This window comes from Elephas maximus, chromosome 11 (assembly GCF_024166365.1).
Source record: "Elephas maximus indicus isolate mEleMax1 chromosome 11, mEleMax1 primary haplotype, whole genome shotgun sequence".
NCBI lineage: Eukaryota > Metazoa > Chordata > Mammalia > Proboscidea > Elephantidae > Elephas > Elephas maximus.
The window spans coordinates 101,851,919-101,871,656 of NC_064829.1; the positions used below are offsets into that span (position 1 = coordinate 101,851,919).

At 42.7% G+C, this 19,738-nt stretch overlaps 1 protein-coding gene across 1 annotated transcript in view; it reads right to left on the reverse strand.

The window, feature by feature from the left end:
- Nucleotides 1–19,738, reverse strand: part of SAE1 (SUMO1 activating enzyme subunit 1) — an 86,297-nt gene that overhangs the window by 58,586 nt on the left and 7,973 nt on the right. Inside the window, exons 2-4 of the mRNA XM_049900352.1 lie at nt 10,979–11,090; nt 5,397–5,570; nt 2,217–2,359 (exon numbers count right to left, since the gene is read on the reverse strand). Coding sequence (XP_049756309.1) covers nt 2,217–2,359; nt 5,397–5,570; nt 10,979–11,090 — 429 coding nt within the window. The remainder of the gene's footprint in view (nt 1–2,216; nt 2,360–5,396; nt 5,571–10,978; nt 11,091–19,738) is intronic.

A 19,738-nucleotide genomic window follows, 5' to 3' on the forward strand; every position in this document is an offset into this window, starting at 1 on the left:
AACGGAGTTCTAGCCTATGAACCATACCAACAGAATAAAGAGTATTGTTCACTCACAGAACAGGATGGTGACAGGATCAGACAGATCTGGGTTCAAATCCCAGCTCTGCGACTTATTACCTGATGAGTTGCTTACCCGTTCTATGGGAACAACAGTCCATGACAAGATTATTACAGAAATAAGAGTAATAACGTAAGTTACTTAGTACACTGCCTACCACCCACATCGTAACCCGTTGCCGTTGAGTCAACTTCGACTCACAGCGACCTTATAGTAATCTCTCAATAAATGAAAGCAATTAACTTTGTAAACATTCTACTGGAATAATGAAATAAAAAAAAAAAAAAAGTAGTTGCCTTCAAGCTGATTCCGACTCACAGAGACGCCACACGTGTCAGAGCAGAACTGTGCTCTGTAGGGTTTTAAATGGCTCATTTTTTTCTTAACCCTTCACCCTCATCTACCACCAGGTCCTTGCATGGTATCTTGTGGTCTTTACTCTTTTCAGAATATTTATGATTGTTTCCCTCACACCCTACACAGCAAGTCATGCCCCAAAACATTCATAACTGTCTCCTCCCCTCCACCTCCCTTCATTCTCAGGGTATCCATAACACAGCTTCTGCCAAAGTTTTGGTTTTAGTATCTTTTCTCTTAGGGAAAATGTTCAATACAACTCTGGCTTATTATCAACTTCTTTTTACTCTTGGAAGTAAAAAGACGGTTGGCCCATTTGTTGTTCTTTTTGCTGCCAGGACTGATGACCAGTATCCTTGCTTTTCTCCCTCCTGGAACGGGAAGCCATTTTACAGGTTTTTTTGTTTTTTGTTTTTTTGCCCCTCCTTCCAGCAATAAATCAGGCAACAAATCAAGCAGATGGCTCTTTGAGGTTTCATAAGAAGCTCCAACTACCATGTACTGAATGCCAACCATGTGTCAGGTACTAGCTGGGCTCTGACTTGTTATCTCATTTAACCCTCAGCACCGCTTTGAGCAGAGGGTGGTATTATCCCCCTTCGACATTTGAGGAACCTGAGGCTTAGGAAGGGTAATTTGCCCACAATAATACCGTTAATAAATAGGGTTCAAATCCACATCTGTCTAGCTCTAAAACTGTTGGATTCTTCTCACAATCTCATGTGATAGTCTCCCTTCCTCACCTCAAAGGGAGGTTCTAACCCTGCCCCGCTGCCCTCGGATGGCTCCCAACTCTTCTTTTGCTCTGCCTAGAGTGTGCTTTTTTTGTTTTTTTAAATGCTGGTTATTTTCCCAGTGACAATGGCTGATTTTTTGGAAGCAGACTGCCAGGCCTGTCTTCTGAAATAAATAGCCAAATTTAATTCCTCCTTTCCGCCATGGGGAATTCAAGTTAAACCAATCTGGCACGCTTTTTCTACCATGACTTCTTTATCTGTTTATAATGTGCCCAAAGAACTGAATTTTCTTAAAACCACACAGTGCTGGAGTTGCAAGAGATCTTGGACATCGCTGTCCTTCCCCCATCTCGACTTTATAGGCAAGGAAGTTGTAGCCTGGAGCAATTAAATGACTTGACTGGGAGGCCGAACAAAAGGGAGCGAGCTTGGCTCTCTTCTCTTTACCTCTCTTCTTAGCAAGTTGGGGGGTGTCGGAAATTGCAGCCAAAAATCCAACTCATATAGTTTTATGATACTGTATCATCTGCCATCTTTCATCTAGAGGCTACAGATCCCAAACACTGCAGGTCCCGTCACATGAGAATTACCAGGGTCTGCAACTTCAGTGTTCAAAATGGGAGGATACGGTCTGTTCATTCCACCAGAGCAGTCTCTGGGCCTTGGAACTTTGCCAGGATAGCCTTTGGCTGAATGTGGCTCTGGAGTTACCTCCCTATTTTGTACTTGTTTTACTATCTCTCAACCGGAAAACATACAGTCTGAAGCTGGGGGAAAAAATGTTTATAATACAGGCAAGCCTTCATCAAACAGACAGAAAGTGTGGCTTCAACACCTGAGATCCAGACTGATCCAATCTCACATGGTGTACTTTGATGGCTTATGAAGTCAGCTCTCTTTATACTGGGTCCACTTTTCGGTTAGACTAACATTTTGGAGGGCAGGGACAGTACCTCCTACAATCCTGAACCACAAACTATATATTCAGATGGTTCATTTTCTACAGGTAATAAAACTAAATTTTGAAAATGTTACGTTCTCCCCTCCTCTTCCAACACTTACTCTACAAACTCATGTTCTCCAAGATTGGCAAATGTGTATCCGTGGTAGCCAAAAACATCTCCAGTGAAGAACTTGATGCTATTTTTGTGACAGATCTGGTCAACTTTAACTATGACATCCCTGGAGCAGCAAGTCAGACATACCTGCAGAAAGAAAGAAAGAAATCGATGGGGCGTGAGTCCTGCAAACTGTGAATCATTGCCCTGATGTCTAAATAAATCTTAATGAACACTCTCTCTGGGCATGTTTGAAGCCAGTTTAAAACTGGTGTAACAGGTTCTTTGGGTCCTACGGTTAAAAGACAAAAGAAAAGTTGAAGGTTTCAGTGTATAGAAAATGTAAATTATGAGACCAACACTTTCTACAACCAAAATGAACTTTGTTTAGCATGAAAGTAAAAGCCATTCAATGCATTTATTTCCCCTAGTCCATAAACACATATGAACAGCAATACAAAATGACGGTAATAACTTCATGTAGGCCATTTCTAAGTTACAAAATCTATTAAATTCTGAATAAGCTATAGAAGCAAAACAAATATTTTAAATTGACTCAAACAAAGGTCAAAAGTTTAACATTTTTAAACATGAGGGATTTTTTCCCTTCTTTTTATGCTTATGTTAAGATAAACACGATAAGCCACCCCTGTTGGGGTTATTTTTCCACAGATTATGGTGTGAAACATTATCTGAATTTAAGGACAAAAGGAGAGGTTACAGACGAAGTGACCTTCCATTCAGACTTCAACAATGAGCGGGTGATTCACTCAGCAGAATTATCAATGTCACTCTTGGGCTTCTAGGTTGTGTTTCAATAAGCTGAGGTGTTGAAAATGGTCAAGTTTTATTGAACGAACACCATCTTTTAGGGAGAAGCTGAGTGATCAAGATCAAGAAGACTAACTTGCAAATTCCAAGTTTTCTCCTGAACATAGAAAGTTGGAGAAGAAATTACAGAAGGCCATTTTCATTTGCTAGAACCTCTCTGCTGTTGTTTGTCAATCTGATTGATAGAATAACATTCAGAGATAAGGTGCTCTTTTGGTGTCACTCAAAGCATGCAGCCAGCCAAGGAAAAAAATCAAATCTAAAGGGTAAGAAAACCACAGCTGAACATGCAGCCAACTGACCACGTGGAGCCCTGCAGAATCAAATCTACAACGAGGACCGGTCCAACATGGCCCGTGAGGTAGCCATCCTCACCCAGCTACCTGCATTATACACTCTTCCGTCCTAACAAACATGCTCTCTTATTGAAAAGTTCAAGGGACACCTAGAATGAACCAAAGGTGGTTATTATGGACAAAGAAATGAACAGAGGACTTGTGTCCAAATGGAAAGCATCCCAATACCTGGAGTGACAAGAGAAGAAATTGCAAAAAAAAAAAAAAAAAGGAAAGAAAATGCACAATCCATCATTTCAAGCCCATATGTGAACAGATGCACACATGAAATATAATAATATGTGAAAAACAAGCTACCCAACCCAAATTCTAACCTTTCGTACAACGAGCCTTTCATTTAAAAAAACAAGTAGATTATCTGTGATTAGTCGATGGTTATCGAACATTTGTTAAGCTTTCCCAGGGCACAGGGAACTATGTCTGAAAAGTCAGAGATACTGAAATTAAATCTAACTTCTCCTTTTCACCTCCGCATAGATGTGGCAGTGAAACCAAATGAGGCTGGATAGATGTCACTTAGCTTATCAATATAGTGTAGTGATTTTTTCTAGTTTTCCATGGCAACATGGTCAAAGTGGCCGAGGGACAGACGGACAGACAGACAGAGAGACCAAGATCAGGTGTGCTCTTTCTTAAGACAAAACACAAGCTGTGGTGTGATATTTCGAACAAAAAAATGTCTCTGCTGCAGAAATTAACCAACAACTTGTTAAGTTTTGGGGGGAGAAAACATTTGCAACAAAATGTATCACAGCTACGTGCACAGACTCTGGAAGAAAGACAGAACAGCAACAACGAAACCTGGTTTAGGGGAGCATATGCCTAAAGGAGGAGCCAGCAGACAGCAAGTTTCAAACAGTCACAGCAGACCCCACAGGCTGGACCTCTCCTACAACACATTCAGCCAATGTACCATGCCTCAAGAAAGGAGCATCTCCAATGGTGGGGAGGACGGGAGAGGGGAATTCACTAACTACACAGTAGACAAGAATCATCTTAGGTGAAGGGAAGGACAACACACAATACAGGGGAAGTCAGCACAACTGGACTAAACCAAAAGCTAAAAAGTTCCCTGAACACAACCAAACACTGAGGGGCAGAGTAGCAGGGGCTGGGGTCTAGAGACCATGGTTTCAGGGGACATCTAGGCCAACTGGCATAACAAAGTGTATTATGGAAATGTTCTGCATCCCACTTTGGTGAGTGGCATCTGGGGTCTTCACCAAAAGCTTGCAAGCAGCCATCTGAGGTGCATCAATTGGTCCCAACCCACCCTGAGCAAAGGAGAATGAAGAACACCAAAGATACAAGGAAAATATGAGCCCAAGAGACAAAAGGGCCACACAAGGCAGAGATGCCATCAGCCTGAGACCAGAAGAGCAAGATGGTGCCTGGCTACCACCAATGACCGCCCTGACAGGGGACACAACAGAGAGTTCCTGACAGAGTGGGAGAAAAGTGTGGAGCAGAACTCAAATCCACAAGACCAGACTTAATGATCTGACTGAGACTGCAGGAATCCCCAAAACCAGGGCCCCCAGATACTCTGCTTACCCAGAACTAAAAGCATTCTGAAAGCCCACTCTTCAGACAAAGATTAGAATGGACTATCAAACATAAAAAAATACTCGCGAAGAGTGTGCTTCTTAGTTCAAGTAGATACACGAAACCAAATGGGCGGCTGCTGTCCAGAGGCAGGGTGAGAAAGCAGGAAGGGACAGGAGCTACCTGGATGGACACGGGAAACCCAGAGTGGAAAGGGGGAGCGTGCTGTTACATTATAGGGATTGTAACCACTGTCACAAAATAATACATGCAAAATTTTTTTTATGAGAAATTAACTTGAGCTGTAAACTTCCATCTAAAACACAATTAAAAAAATAAATAAAAGAGCATCTCTTTTCAGATTATAATTCTCTAGCATACCTCATACACACGCAACTAATGCTTTAATTTGTTTTCTTCCCACAGCAGCTGACATTCTCTTGGAAACTTACAGCATCAAACTGAGTGAAAAACGACTCCGGTTTCTTTTCTATATTCTCAGTGTCCACCTTCACGTCCACCATCGGGTTGAGATTCTGGGCTCGCTCCAAAGAGGCTTCAGCTCTATTTCGGCCAATGGACCCAGTCCGGATCAAGAACTGAGCTCCAGGGTCTTCTGGAGATACCTAGGGATAATTTTTTTTTTTTTAATTCTTGACTGTTTGGGGTAAAACAAATCTCAAAATCCATGAACTTTTGGATTTTAAAGAACAGCGAAAATGCCTTCTCATTGTATTACTGTTCCTGCAGGAATGGGCCTAATGTAAACTCCCTACTCTCTTTCCTTCTAAGGCTTTAACTGGTCATTGATGGCTAAAGAGCGCCCCCTCGTGTTTACAAAGAAAACACTCTAAACAGAAAAGTCCGAGCTTTCCTCTGCCACTTAAATTTTTAACTGCTAACAAAATGACTGAGAATTACAGGTTGTAAAACATTTACTAAATACCTACCATGTGCCCAACCCTAGGTATTACGAGAAATACACAAGTAGTTTAAGATATGATCCCTGCTTACAAATGGTTTAAAATCAGACTGGTGCAAAAATCAGATATAATTAAGAATACTTCAACACAAAACTCAAAAAGAGGAGAGGTGATGGGGGCTGGGGTAGGGGAATGATTTCACCCAGATGGCTGGATGTCAACAGAGCAGAACCTTAAAGTCAAAATAACAATCACCTGACAGCTACCAGTATAAGTACAGATTCCATACTGTCCACAAAGCATTTCTTTACACATTAAACATCTAATCTTTAATCTCTGCATAGCAATTTACCACCAGCTTCACCAAAGACAGAGTTCAAGTAACCTCCCTTCATCTCCTTCTACAAACAAGCCACAGCACACTCTTCCTCACCACCTTTCCTCCAAGCTCAAGAAAAGGAGCTGGCCCTTCTCCCATCAAGGCCAAGCCTCTTAACAGTGACTTTGACCCATCCTGTCCTGCATCTTCAGGGATTTTGTTACTGACTGAGAGACTGTGTTACAGTGGTTAAGAGCAAGGGCTCTGGAATTCAGCTGGGATTCAAATCCTTGCTCCACTATTTCCTGTGTGATCTTAAACGAGTTGTATACCTTTCTGTGTGTTTATCCCTTACATGTAAAATAAAGAAATGCGTTAATGAACACAATACACTTACTAATTACTCTGTAAATGCCAGCTATTGTTATTTTTAGTCCAGAGGTCACACCTTCCTTGTACACTCTACACCTCTGACCTCTGAGATTCTGGCTCTCCTCCTCACTGTCATTCTAGATTCTACAAGTGCCCTTTTAGGTGTGGTTGTTCGCCAAGAGGAAACCCTGGTGGCGTAATGGTTAAGAGCTATGGCTGCTAACCAAAAGGTCAGCAGTTCAAATCCACCAGGCGCTCCTTGGAAACTCTGTGGGGCAGTTCTTACTCTGTCCTATTGGGTTGCTATGAATTGGAATCAACTCAACAGCAACTGGTTTGGTTCCCCATGATTCCATCTCAGGACCACTCATCTTTTCACACTGTATAGCTCCATCAACCATCTCAATGCCTCTTAGTTTCTACCGAGGCCACCCTTACTGCTTCTGCCTGATTCATACGAGTCTTCTATTAAACTGCCCACCAGATATTTCCTCCTGGTTATCCAACAGGCTCTTCCTGTTTGACTCCTCCTATACTTGCGCCGCTATGAGTCGGAATTGACTCGACGGCACTGTTTGGTTTGGTTTTTTATACTTGTGCCATAGTGGTTAAGTGCTACGGCTGCTAACCAAGAGGTCGGCAGTTCGAATCCACCAGGTGCTCCTTGGAAACTCTATGGGGCAGTTCTACTCTGTCCTATACGGTCGCTATGAGTCGGAATCGACTCAACAGCAGTGGGTTTATACTTGTCTCTGTTGAAGTGCCCACCATCCACCCATACAGTCACCCAAGCTGGAATCCTGGTCATCCTATCCTTGCTATTTCCTTGAGAGCAGCCCGTGATGAAGTGGCTGAGAGCATGGGCTCTGGAGGCAGACTGCCTGGGTCCTGGTCGTACCACTTACTAGTGGTGAGACCTTCTTTCTCCTCAGTTTTCTCCTCTGTAAAATAGAGATGGTAACAGGTCCTGTATCTCCAAGTTGTTGTGAGGACTAAATGAAATAATACGACTAGAGCTCTTAGAACAGAGCTTGGACTTTCAGTCAGGGCCAGCTTTCCTTCTGCTCCCAGATCCACTTCCTGCAATTCTACCACCTAAGTATTTCTCACACTTGTATGCTTCCTGCCATCCCTGTCACCAGTACCACAGCTCAGACCTTTTTCACCTCTCACCTAAATTACTAATACAACAGTCTTCTACTTCTAGATGGCCTTCTGCCCTGTAGCTTGTACCACCTGCACCACAGTTCATATAGCAGTTAGTGATCTACATAAAGTCCAAAGCTGACCAGGCCACCCTGCCCCCATTTAAAACTTTTCAATGCATCACCACCGAAGGGATTAAGTAACGCTCACAGCAGGGCTTACTAGCAGGCCCTTGGTGATCTGGGCCTTACTCCATCTGAGTACCCATGAGATCGGCTCCCCAGTCCCCACCACTTTTGAATTCACACTCTGGAAACACCAAACTGTGTGTTACATTCCATTTCTACCATGCTGTTTTTTGCCTTTGTGCCACTGCTAATATGCTCCACCTAAAACACACCCCTCAAACTGATAAAAGTCCTAGTTGCTCTTTAAGACTCAGCTCAGATCGAAACTCTAGAAAGCGTTTCATGTCTCCTGAAAGCATTCTGGTTTCTGAAAAACCTTGAGAACAGGAACCAAGTCTTATGCCTCTTTGTACTGCCAGTACCTAGCATACTTCAGGGCTCCCAGAAGGTACTCACAAAGCTTGCTGAATGTAAGGCAAATGAAAAGCTCTAATGGGTAGGCATTAACATCCTCAGAACACAGATGAGCAAACTGAGTCTCTGAGAGGTGAATGGCCAGTTCAAGGGGCTGGGATTTGAGCCCAGCGTGCAGGATTCTAAAGCTTTTGCACTGTCAGCACTGCCCCCCAGGGCCACCCCCCTCCCCCCCATAAGAGCCAAAGTAAGCTGCTGAGGAGAGAACCATCGCAGTGTGTCAGTGGGTACTCAGGTCGGGTGAAAGTGGTTTTCAATGCTCCCTGAGTATCAGACTCACCTGGAGACCTTTTATTTTTTTTTAAAAAACTCCCCAAGGCTATTGATTGATATCCTAAAATACACCCAAAGTTAAGAGCTACTACATCAGGCCTTAAAAATCAGGCAGAAGAGTTTACACTTAAGAGAGGAAGGCAAGTGGAAGGTACTCTAAATTGTCAGAGAGACACGTTCACCCCAACACAGACCGGCACTGGACTGGCATACAATAATATATTGACACAGTGTCGGTACCACATACAACCCTCAGTTTTATATGATCTACCATTCTCAGATTCACCCAACAAGATAAGGAAGTTACCAATCACCACCTGGTTTCGTTTTGCCACGTAAAGGGCTTCCAAGGGGCTTCATGGTTAGGTACTATCCTTCCTTGGGTCTCTGCTGTTTCCCTCTTTTAGGGATTTTTTTCCTCTAGATGAGCCCTGGTGGTGCTGGTTAAGCGCACAGCTGCTAACTGAAAGGTCAGCAGTGAGAACCCACCAGCCACTCCACAGGAGAAAGATATGGCAGTCTGCTTCCGTAAAAACTTACAGCCCTAGACACCCTATGGGGTGGTTCTACTGTGTCCTATAGGATCACTGAGTTGGCAACAACTCTACAGCAACATGGTTATAGCCGGGATCCAGATGCGTTCCTGCCTCTAGGGGGCACTGTGGTTTGGGAGATGTCAAAGCAACCAGTGCTCAGTCAATATTAACCTGGCAGCTTGACTGCAGGAAATTCTTTTTCCTTGAAAGGTTTTAAAATTCATCTCAAATATCAGTTTGTGACTGTGATATTAAGTGAGTCAACCCACGCTTCCCTTCATATTGCAGTAGAATTTCTATTTAAAAAAAATAATTCCAGGTGCTATTTTTCTCCTGAAATCCCAAAACAAGGTGATGCTTTAAAACATTCCATTAACGTTTACTTTTTTTCCAGAGCATATGCCTCAGACTGTGAGCCAGTTTTAGTAAGAGAAAAGACCCCCCCGTTCATTGCCTAGAAGGAAAGACACAAAGAATAATACAACACGACAACATGCGATTTGAATCTTTTCGCCTAAAATAATGACATGATTTCTGGAATTTGCCCCCTAAAAAAGAAAGGAAAAGATAAATAAAAGCCAGGTAGATGGGGTATCAAATATTCTACTTTTGTATATCCCTGAAATTTTCTATAAAACGTCGTTCCAAACCAAAGCCACTGCCATTGAGTGGATTCCGACTCATAGTGACCCAACAGGATAGGGTAGAACCGCCCCCTAGAGTTTCCAAGGCTCAATCTTTACAGAAGCAGACTGCTACATCATTCTCCCTCAGAACAGCTGGCGGATTCAAACCACCAACCTTTCAGTTAGCAGCCGAGCACTAAACCGCTGTACTAGTAAGGGCTCCTAAAATGTCATTAAGGCATGGGAATGTAGAGAAAGAAGTACTTCTTTTCACCTTGGGAAAAAAAAAATAGGTCAGAGAAAGCTACATTGGAGTTAGGCCCTATTGCTACATTATCAATTAAAGAGCATTATGTCATATAATTATGATCACTGAATGCCTGTTATTTGCCAGGCACTATGTTAAGCAGTCCACATATATTCTCTCTAATCCATTGTTTTTCAAAGTAGTGTCTGTGAACTACACCCATTGCCACTGAGTCGACTGCGACTTACAGTGACCCTATAAGACAGAGTAGAACTGCCCCACAGTTACCAAGGAGCACCTGGTGAATTTGAACTGTCGACCTTTTGGTTCGCAGCTGTAGCACTTAGCCTATCTACATCAAAATCTCCTGAAACCAAAATCCGTTGCCTTCAAGCTGATTCTGATTCATAGCAACCCTATAGGACAGAGGAGAACTGCCCCATAGGGTTTCCAAGGAGCAGCTGGTGGATTTGAACTGCCAGCCTTTTGGATAGCAGCCAAGCTCTTAGCCACTGAGCCACCAGGACTCCTGAAAAGACCTTTTAAATACACACTCCTGAGCCCCGTCTCAGTCTCTCTAAGTCAGAATCACTGGGGGCAAATGCTATCCCAAGACAAAAAAAAAAAAGCCCCCAGTTAATTCTGCACTTTCAGTGAGCTATTAAGGCGAGTTTTAGAAACAAACTGGAAAAGCACTTCTCTAAACCTCACAACCATTCTTCAAGGGAGATGTTATTACTCCACATTACAGACGGGCAAGTGCAACAAGGTGAGGTACGGCTCCAGTGGTCATCCAGCTAGGATGTGGTAGAACTGGTTTCACGCCCAGCACCAGAGCGGTCAGTCTCCAAAGGCCGTATATAGTTCCATTAGTTCCACAGTTCTTCTCAGAGCCATGAAGGGGCACATGGGAACTCACAGCATCTGCAAGTGTCATGTTGAGGAGAGGGAGACTGAGCAGGGGAGAGACGAGGGGACCGGACAGCTCACCTGTTCGTGATCTAGCATGGTCAGTCCTTTCACCCCTGCCAGGATGAGGTTCTTGGCAATTTCAGCCCCTAGTCCTTTCATGCCAACAAGAAGCACCCGGGAGGCCCGCAACCTGCAAAGCAGACGTTAACCTGATGATACAAAACAGTAGCAGCTTTTGGAATCATCAAAGACAAACTAACAGGAAAACAGTTCTGGCTTTTTAAACAATGAAGCATTACAGCCTCAAATCCAGGAAAAAGATAGGCTTCAATCCTTCCTGCACATAACAATTCATTCAGCAAGTATTTATTGAGCACCTACTGAGCCACGTACCCTTATAAGGTGTGGGGACAGAGCAGTGGATAGGCAGTCATAGTCCCTGCCCTCCCTGAGCTTACATCTGGGAGGGGAGACAAACAATTACAGGGGTATGTAGTACGTCAAGAAGTGATAAAAAGTGATTGAGGATGAGCAAGGATGCTATTTTAGACAGTGATCTTGAAGGCTTTTCAAGAGGAGGCAATATCTACACAAAGAACAAAATGAAATGAAGGAGGAACATATAGATATTTTGGGAGAACATCTCAGGTATAGAAAACAGCCAAGTGCAAAAACCCAGAAGAGGAGGAGTGAGCACCATGTTCCAGGGACAGAGAGGTCAAACGGCAGTAAACAATGAGAAGAATGGTAGGAAGAGCCTGTGGACAGAACCAGGAGTTGCACCAGGAAGGCTTCTTACAGGCCATTGTAAGGATTCTGGATTTTATGGTAAAGTCATGGAGAAGGAGCGGTGGAGTAGAAGGAGTGTGCAGTTAAGATGAGAAAGCTTGGTGGCTTGGACTAGCACAGTAGCAGAGGAGCTGATGACAGGGAGTACTCTTTGGGCTGAAACACATAGGCAAAAACATGGTGCCATTAAAGAGGATGTACACAAGAAATGCTTCAATCTTGATGAGGTTAAAAAAGGAGTCAGAGGCTGAGCTATCCCCAAATGTCTAAACTTAACTCTGAGGTCAAAGGGAGACAGTGTAGGTCCAAAATATCTTATCTGAAATCCCTTGTACAAGTGTTTCAGAATCAGAATTTTTCAAAATTTTAAGAAGAAAATATGGAACTTACATCATATATTATGAAACAATCCCAGTGGGGTCTTGAGCTGCACCCTCTAATGAAACCCACTAATATTTCTGCAACAAATATGATTACCCACACTGAAAAGGATTACTAAGAACCATAAACAGTATCACATCAGTTCAAGTTCTGTTGCCCAACGAATTTGCTACTGTCTTATATAAGGAGGTGATCATCTCCAATTACTAAATGTTTTTAATAATGACGAGAACTTACATATGGTTCAGATTTCATTTGCTGCAACTATCAAAGAATAGAATGGGAGCACAGGAGGATACTGACAATATTTCTATCAAAGGCATATGTCTGGGTCTCAGTTTCTCCATTATTTCCTTTTTGTTCTATGGCAAGAGACTTGGCAGACATGATCCTTTCAAGTGTACAATTCCACTTCACTAGAGTAGGAGGTTAGTCATCCAAACCCATCCAGAGGTGCCTTCGAAGACAGCCCTACCGATCTGCTTCCAAAAGGCCACTGCTTTGAAAACCCTATGGAGCAGTTCTACTCTGCATACATGGGGTTGCCACGAGTTGGAGACGACTTCATGACAGCTAACAACGAGAGAAGGAGGAAACTGAGGAGAGAGTGGACAACACCCAAGTGAGGTAAATAACATAGATGCTAACGATGAACAGGTCTCCTGTCACATACTGATAACATTATCCCAGTGGGTGGAAGGGACACCATCCGACTTTCCAGAGGACTTCCATCCCTGGAGAACCAACACATACGTTTAATAATTATACTCTGGTGAGAGTATAGCGTACATATCAAGCCCTTGGCATCGGAAAGGCTGAACAACCTGGCATTTAGCTGTACCTCCAGGTATCTGCTGTCACTTTTAATCTACAAGCCCTCCCTCTGCCAGGGCCCAGACACTGTCACACCTGGAATCTGGAATTCAAGACTGAAAGTCCCCCTTTCAATTTGAGCAACTGAGTCTTTTTCAGTGTGGCTGTTCAAGTCCCTCACTGATATAGGTAGCATGGCCCAGCTCTTCTTTGGAATCTCTATCTTCAAATATCACCCATCATCACCACTGATCTCCAAACACACAAAATTCTTCTCAAGCCCTGTTCTCCTAGATGTTTCTTTAGAAATGGCACTGCCAATCACTAACGTCCTTTGAGTAGGAAGACTTGGATTTGAATTCTGGCTCTGCCACTTCCTAAATGAATGACCTAGGCAAGCTGCAGGACCTCTCTAAGCTTCAATTTATTCATCTGTAGAATAGGGATAATAATTCTGACTTCATCGTTTAATTCCCTCAACAATCTGGTAAAATAGTGGCTGGCATATTACAGATGCTCAATAAATGTGACTTGAACTTAATGAACTTTTCCTCAATTCCTACTGCCTTAATTATAAAAGAACTCCAGTAACAGGACTCTGATTTTCAAAATATCTGACAGGAAAAAAATGTATGGCTGGTATTAAAGCCATCCAATATTGGCTCCGTCCTATTTTACCAGCCTTGTAAACCACTATCATCAATTAGTCTACGCAGACCCAGATATGCCTTCAGTTTTCCATTTTCAGACTTTACGTCACATTCCGCATGGCTGGACTGTGCCCTCTCTGTCTCTCTATGCCTAGCTGGGCCTTCACCCCATACTTGAAAACCCAATTCAAATGCTATTTCCTCAAAAAGTCCTTCTTACCGTGGCACATGCAAGTGGGCAAGCCCGCCTCTAAACTCTTCCACCAACTGTCACATACACATGCCTCTGACAATAAATCAAAGCCACGTGGCCTCTCCGAGAGCCCTGCACTCCTATGTGGCTCTACAGACTCTGACTGCTCCAGAGCTTTTTTATTCGTCTGTTGTCAACATCAAATATGTTTATCTTTTTAATCCTTAACTATGCATAAGTACTGGGACTACAGTTTATTTATGCTAGATTACAAGAAAGGCAATTTAAATAGTACCTGGCACATGTTATTGCTGTTGGGTCCCACCAAGTCAACTCATAGCGACCCCATGTGACGAGCAGAACTGTCCCATATAGGGCTTCCTAAATTGTAATCTTTACGGGAGCAGACTGCCAGTCTTTCTCTGGTGGAGCCACTAGGTGGATTCAACCACCAGCCTTTCACTTAGCAGCTGAACACTTAACCATTGTACCACCAGAGCTCCTCAGATTCTAAGAAAAGCACTTTAAACAGTACCTGGCATACAGACAGCATTTAATGAATGTTAGCTATTATTCATATTCTCTGACGTAGCAATTCCCCTTGTAGGAGTCAATCCTACAGAAATACTCAAGTGGGTACAAACATTACATACAAATATTTTCCTAACAGCATCGTCCATCTACTTCCCTCTACCTCCACAGCCACCACCCCAGTCTAGGCACCGTCATTTCTCACCTACAAAACTACAACAACCTCATATCTAGTCCCCGCTTTCCCTCCTGCCCACTATCATCCATTGTCCGCATCCCAACCACAGAGATGTTTTAACATGTAAAGGAGAGCCTATAAGCAAAATGTTTTAGAAAGCAGCTTTCTAATCATTCTAAAAATTGCCCTTAAAATGAAAAAAACTAAAACTACTCAAGAGAAACAAGCTCACTGTAAAAAAAAATAAAAATACAGAAGATAAAAATTACCCACAATCCTACTATTCAAAGATACTGTTAACAATTTGATTTACATCTTCCTAAATTTTTATATGAAGGTTTTACCCGTGTATTTTATTTACCAAAATGGTATTTTACCATATCATTTGAAATCTGTTTTTTCCCCCTCTTGATAATCTTCAACATCCTACCAATGCAATAAGCAACAATAATTTAAAAAAGTAAACCAGATCACCACGTAACTCTCCTGCTCAAAACTCCTTACCTTGGTCTTGAACATCCTGAATCTCACCTCACTCTTCACGGAAGCAGACCTTTACATCTTTCTCTCACAGAGCACCTGGTGGGTTCGAACCACCCACCTTTTTGTTAGCAACTGAGTGCTTAACCACTGCACCACCAGGGCTCCTGCCTTATATACAGGAGGTCCTAAATAAAATATTTGTTGATTTGCCCTCCCTTTCTTAGGAAGGAAGAGCCCTGGTGGAGCAGTGATTAAGCACTCAGCTGCTAAATGAAAGGTCAATGGTTTGAACCCACCAGCTATTCTGTGGGAGAAAGAAGTGGCGGTCTCTTCCGTACAGATTTACAGCCTTGGAAACCCCAGGAGGCAGAGGTACTTGTGTCCTACGGGACTGCTGTGTGTCAGAATCAACTTGACGTCAATGGATTTGGTTTCGGATTTTCTTAGGAAAGAGGACTCCCTGGGTGGTGCCTCAGAAGAAAGGTCATGAGATCTACTTCCAAAAAATCAGTCATTGAAAACCCTATGGAGCACAGTTCTACTCTGACATACATGGGGTTCCACGAGTTGGAATTAACTCAACAGCAACTGGTTTGCCTCCCACCCCCCCATCCCCCCCCGCCACCCCAGGAAAAAACCAGAGTCTTTATATCACAATCTTTGGAATTCACAATATACAGTACAAGTTAAGTCAAAGGGAATGAATTCCACTCATCTTTAAAAATTTTTAAGACTATCAAAATCACATTCAAACCACATTTACTAAGAGTCTACTGTGGGAGAATGAGCCACACAAAAAATGTGGTGTGAGACTATTTCAAGTAAGGAAAGCACAAAGTCCCGGAGGCCATAAGGAGCTTTTTAGCATATTCGAGGACCAGAAAAGATCTAAGTAGCTGGAATGGAGTGACCCAGGGAGATAGAAGCAACGTCAGGCATGGCCGAGCATAAAAGGCAATAACATAAGCTTTGAATTTTATTCTTAATGTAAAAGGAAATCATCAAAGGGTTTAAAACCAATGAGCGATGTGATGTGATTTACTCTTTTTTTTTTTTTACTCTCTTTGGCTGCTGTGTGGAGGATGAACTATAAAGAGTGGAACAGGGGAGACCAGTGAGATGTTTGAGGTGGTCTACAGGAGACGATGGCGGGTGGATTGGACTAGGAAATGAAGAAAGGTGGATGGATTTGAGATAAAGTTTGAAGTAGAGCCAGTTGGATTTGCCAACAGATTAGCAAATGAGCCTGAGCCTGGCCTGCCTGAAAGAACCCTGTCTAAGACAAAATTACTGCCACCTCCTCCTCATCTTCAAGGTGTTCAAATCCTGGCTCTGCCCCTGTGCACTCTTGAGAATGATAATGGTGATCAAACTCTCAGGGCTGTCAGGAAGATTAAACAAATATTTCTTAAGCACCTACAGCAGTGCGTGGCACATGATAAGCGCTAAATAAGCAAAATAAATTCTTAGCACTTTTTCCTAATCCCCTAACACTGAAGTTACTAATGAAAGAGTTTTAATATTTTGGAATTCAAATTTCTGGTTTTCATGGAAGTTGGGGTAACTGATATAGGCCATTCCCCTTACGTGTCCTTTTGAAACATGAGCTTTGAAAAAACTGGTTTCTAAATGCCACTTTTGAGTCAAACAATGGTCCAGATAAGCTAGGAAGACTGTTTTGTTTGGGCCTTGTGCTCTCTGAAGAATTCAGTAAGTTTTGGGAAACAGACTTCAAAGGTAAGGCTGGGAACTACGTTTAGGATAAATTAGTGATTACTTTTAATCGTTCCTGGAGACAAAGCTGTATGAAATTCTTCCTGACTTTTTTCCACAGCAATGCGGATAAAAATTGGTATAAGAATTTTGGAAGTTCTTCTCAGTCAAAATGTTACCCCAATTTGCAAATCGTGTATTTAACATACTTCGATCAATTTCTATTACTGACTTTACATGACTTTTGTTTTAACACTACCTTTATTTGACGCCTTGCTCCAAACAGAATTTGCTAATCAACGAACAGTACTCTAGAGTTATATTACAGTTTTTGCTGCCTTGCAAATCCAGTAATAGACAACCCTCACCACAAACAAAGCAAGTAGGTATTACTATCATCTCATTTACAAACGAGGAACCTGAGACACAAAGGCTAAATGGCTTGTCTAAGCTCACAGAGCTGGTATAACTTCAGAGCCCATACAAGTAATCACTATGCTTCACAACTATGCAGTATTAAACTCAAAAAACTCAGTGCCGTCGAGTCGGTAAGAACCTCAAATACAGAGAGAAATGGTGTAGGTGATAAAATGGAAACTTGGCTTTCATTAAAAGGTACGGTTTTCTAAATTTTTATAACCTGTTCTTAAAACCATTTTGGCATGGCAACTGTCCAATTACTTCCCCCCACTCCTGCTCGACATTTGCCTAATTTTTCTCAACCCATTTGCCACACAACTTCCCTTCTTTTATTGCTAATGACTTATACTTGTCAAATGACTGTGATTATAATGCATTAACTGCTTTCTATGTATAAACGCTATACATGTAATATTTATTTCTCAACAATTCTGTAAGGCAGATTCTATCAGCCCCATTTGTTAAATAAGAAAACTGAAGCACAGAGAATATATTGGAGGTTACGGGACTAAGAAGTTATGGAAGTGAAATTCAAACTCAGCTCTAATGCCAGTTAACTTGTTGTTGTTGTTGTTAGGTGCCATCCAGTCGGTTCTGACTCATAGCAACCCCATGCATAACAAAACAAAACACTGTGCCCGGTCCTGAGCCATCCTTACAATCTTGTTACGCTCGAGCCCATCGTGGCAGCCACTGTGTCAATTCACCTCATTGAGGGTCTTCCTCTTTTCCTCTGATCCTGTCCTTTACCAAATACGATGTCCTTCTCCAGGGACTGATCTCTCCCAACAACATGTCCAAAGTATGTAAGACACAGTCTCACCACCCTTGTTTCTAAACAGCATTCTGGTTGTACTTCTTCCAAGACAGACTTGTTCATTCTTTTGTCAGTCCATGGCATATTCAATATTCTTCGCCAATACCACAATTCAAAGGCATCAACTCTCCTTCTTCGCTCTTATTCCTTGTCCAGCTTTCACATGCAGCTGAGGCAGCTGAAAATACCAGGGCTTGGGTCAGGCACACCTTAGTCTTCAAGGTGACACCTTTGCTTTTCAACACTTTAAAGAGGTCTTTTGCAGCAGATGTGCCCAGTACAATGGTCTTTTGACTGCTGCTTCCATGGGTGTTGACTAGGGATCCAGGTAAAATGAAATCCTCAACAACTTCAATCTTTTCTCCATTTATCATGATGTTGCTCATTGGTCCAACTGTGATGGTTTTTATGCTGAGGTGTAATCCATACTGAAGGCTGTGGTCTTTGATCTTCATTAGTAAGTGCTTCAAGTCCTTTTCACTTTCAGCAAGCAAGGTTGGGTCATCTGTGTAACGCAGGTTGTTAATGAGTCTTCCTCCAATCCTGATGTCCCATTCTTCTTCATACAGTCCAGCTTCTCGAATTACTTCCTTAGCATACAGAGTGAATAGGTATGGTGAAAGGATACAACCCTGATGCACACCTTTCCTGACTTTAAACCACTCAGTACCCCTTGTTCTGTCCAAACAACTGCCTCTTGATCTATGTACAGGTTCCTCATGAGCAAAATTAAGCGTTCTGGAATTCCCATTCTTCGCCATGCTGTCCATAATTTGTTATGATATGCACAGCCGAATGCCTTTGCATAGTCAATAAAACGCAGGTAAACATCCTTCTGGTATTCTCTGCTTTCAGCCAGGATCCATCTGACATCAGCAATGATATCCCTGGTTCCACGTCCTCTTCTGAAACTGGCCTGAATCTGGCAGTTCCCTGTCGGTATACTGCTGCAGCCACTTTTGAATGATCTTCAGCAAAATTTTGCTTGCATGTAATATTAATGATATTGTTCTATAATTTCTACATTTGGCTGGATCACCTTTCCTGGGAATAGGCATAAATATGGATCTCTTCCAGTCAGTTGGCCAAGAAGCTGTCTTCCATATTTCTTGGCATAGACAAGTGAGCACTCCCAGCACTGCATCCAATTGCTGAAACCCCGGTGGCATAGTGATTAAGTGCTACAGCTGTTAACCAAAGGGTTGGCAGTTCAAATCCACCAGGCGCTCCTTGGAAACTCTATGGGGCAGTTCTACTCTGTCCCATAGCGTCGCTGTAAGTCAGAATCGACTCGATGGCAATGGTTACAGGCCCTCTAAGAAACCTTCCCCGAGTCCCAGGTGGGTACATACCAGTTAACTATCTGCTGTCAGGTTGATTCTGATTCATCATGGTGGCCCCATGTGTACAGAGGGGCACTGCACCATAATGTTTTCAATGGCTGATTTTTCAGAAATAGATCACCAGGCCTTGGTGCCGCAGGGTAGACTCCCACCTCCAACCTTTGGGTTAGCAGCCAAGCACATTAACCATTTATACCACTCAAAGACCCCCTAACTCTAACGCCCCCACCATTAACTGCTATAATTGGTGCTTGCACGCAACAACCATTATTGGCCTCTGTGTTGTCGCTGCTGTTGTTAGTTGCCATCAAATTGGCCTCCAACTCATGACAACATCATGTGTGCAGAGTAGAACTGCTCCATAGGTTTTCATGGCTGTGACCTTTCAGAAGCAAATCACCAGGACTGTTTTCCAAGGTGCCTCTGCATGGGTTCAAACCACCAATCTTTCAGCTAGCAGTCAAGCTGTTAACTGTTTGCACCACCCAGGAACCTTATTGGCCTCTAGTACATGTACAAAGGAGCCC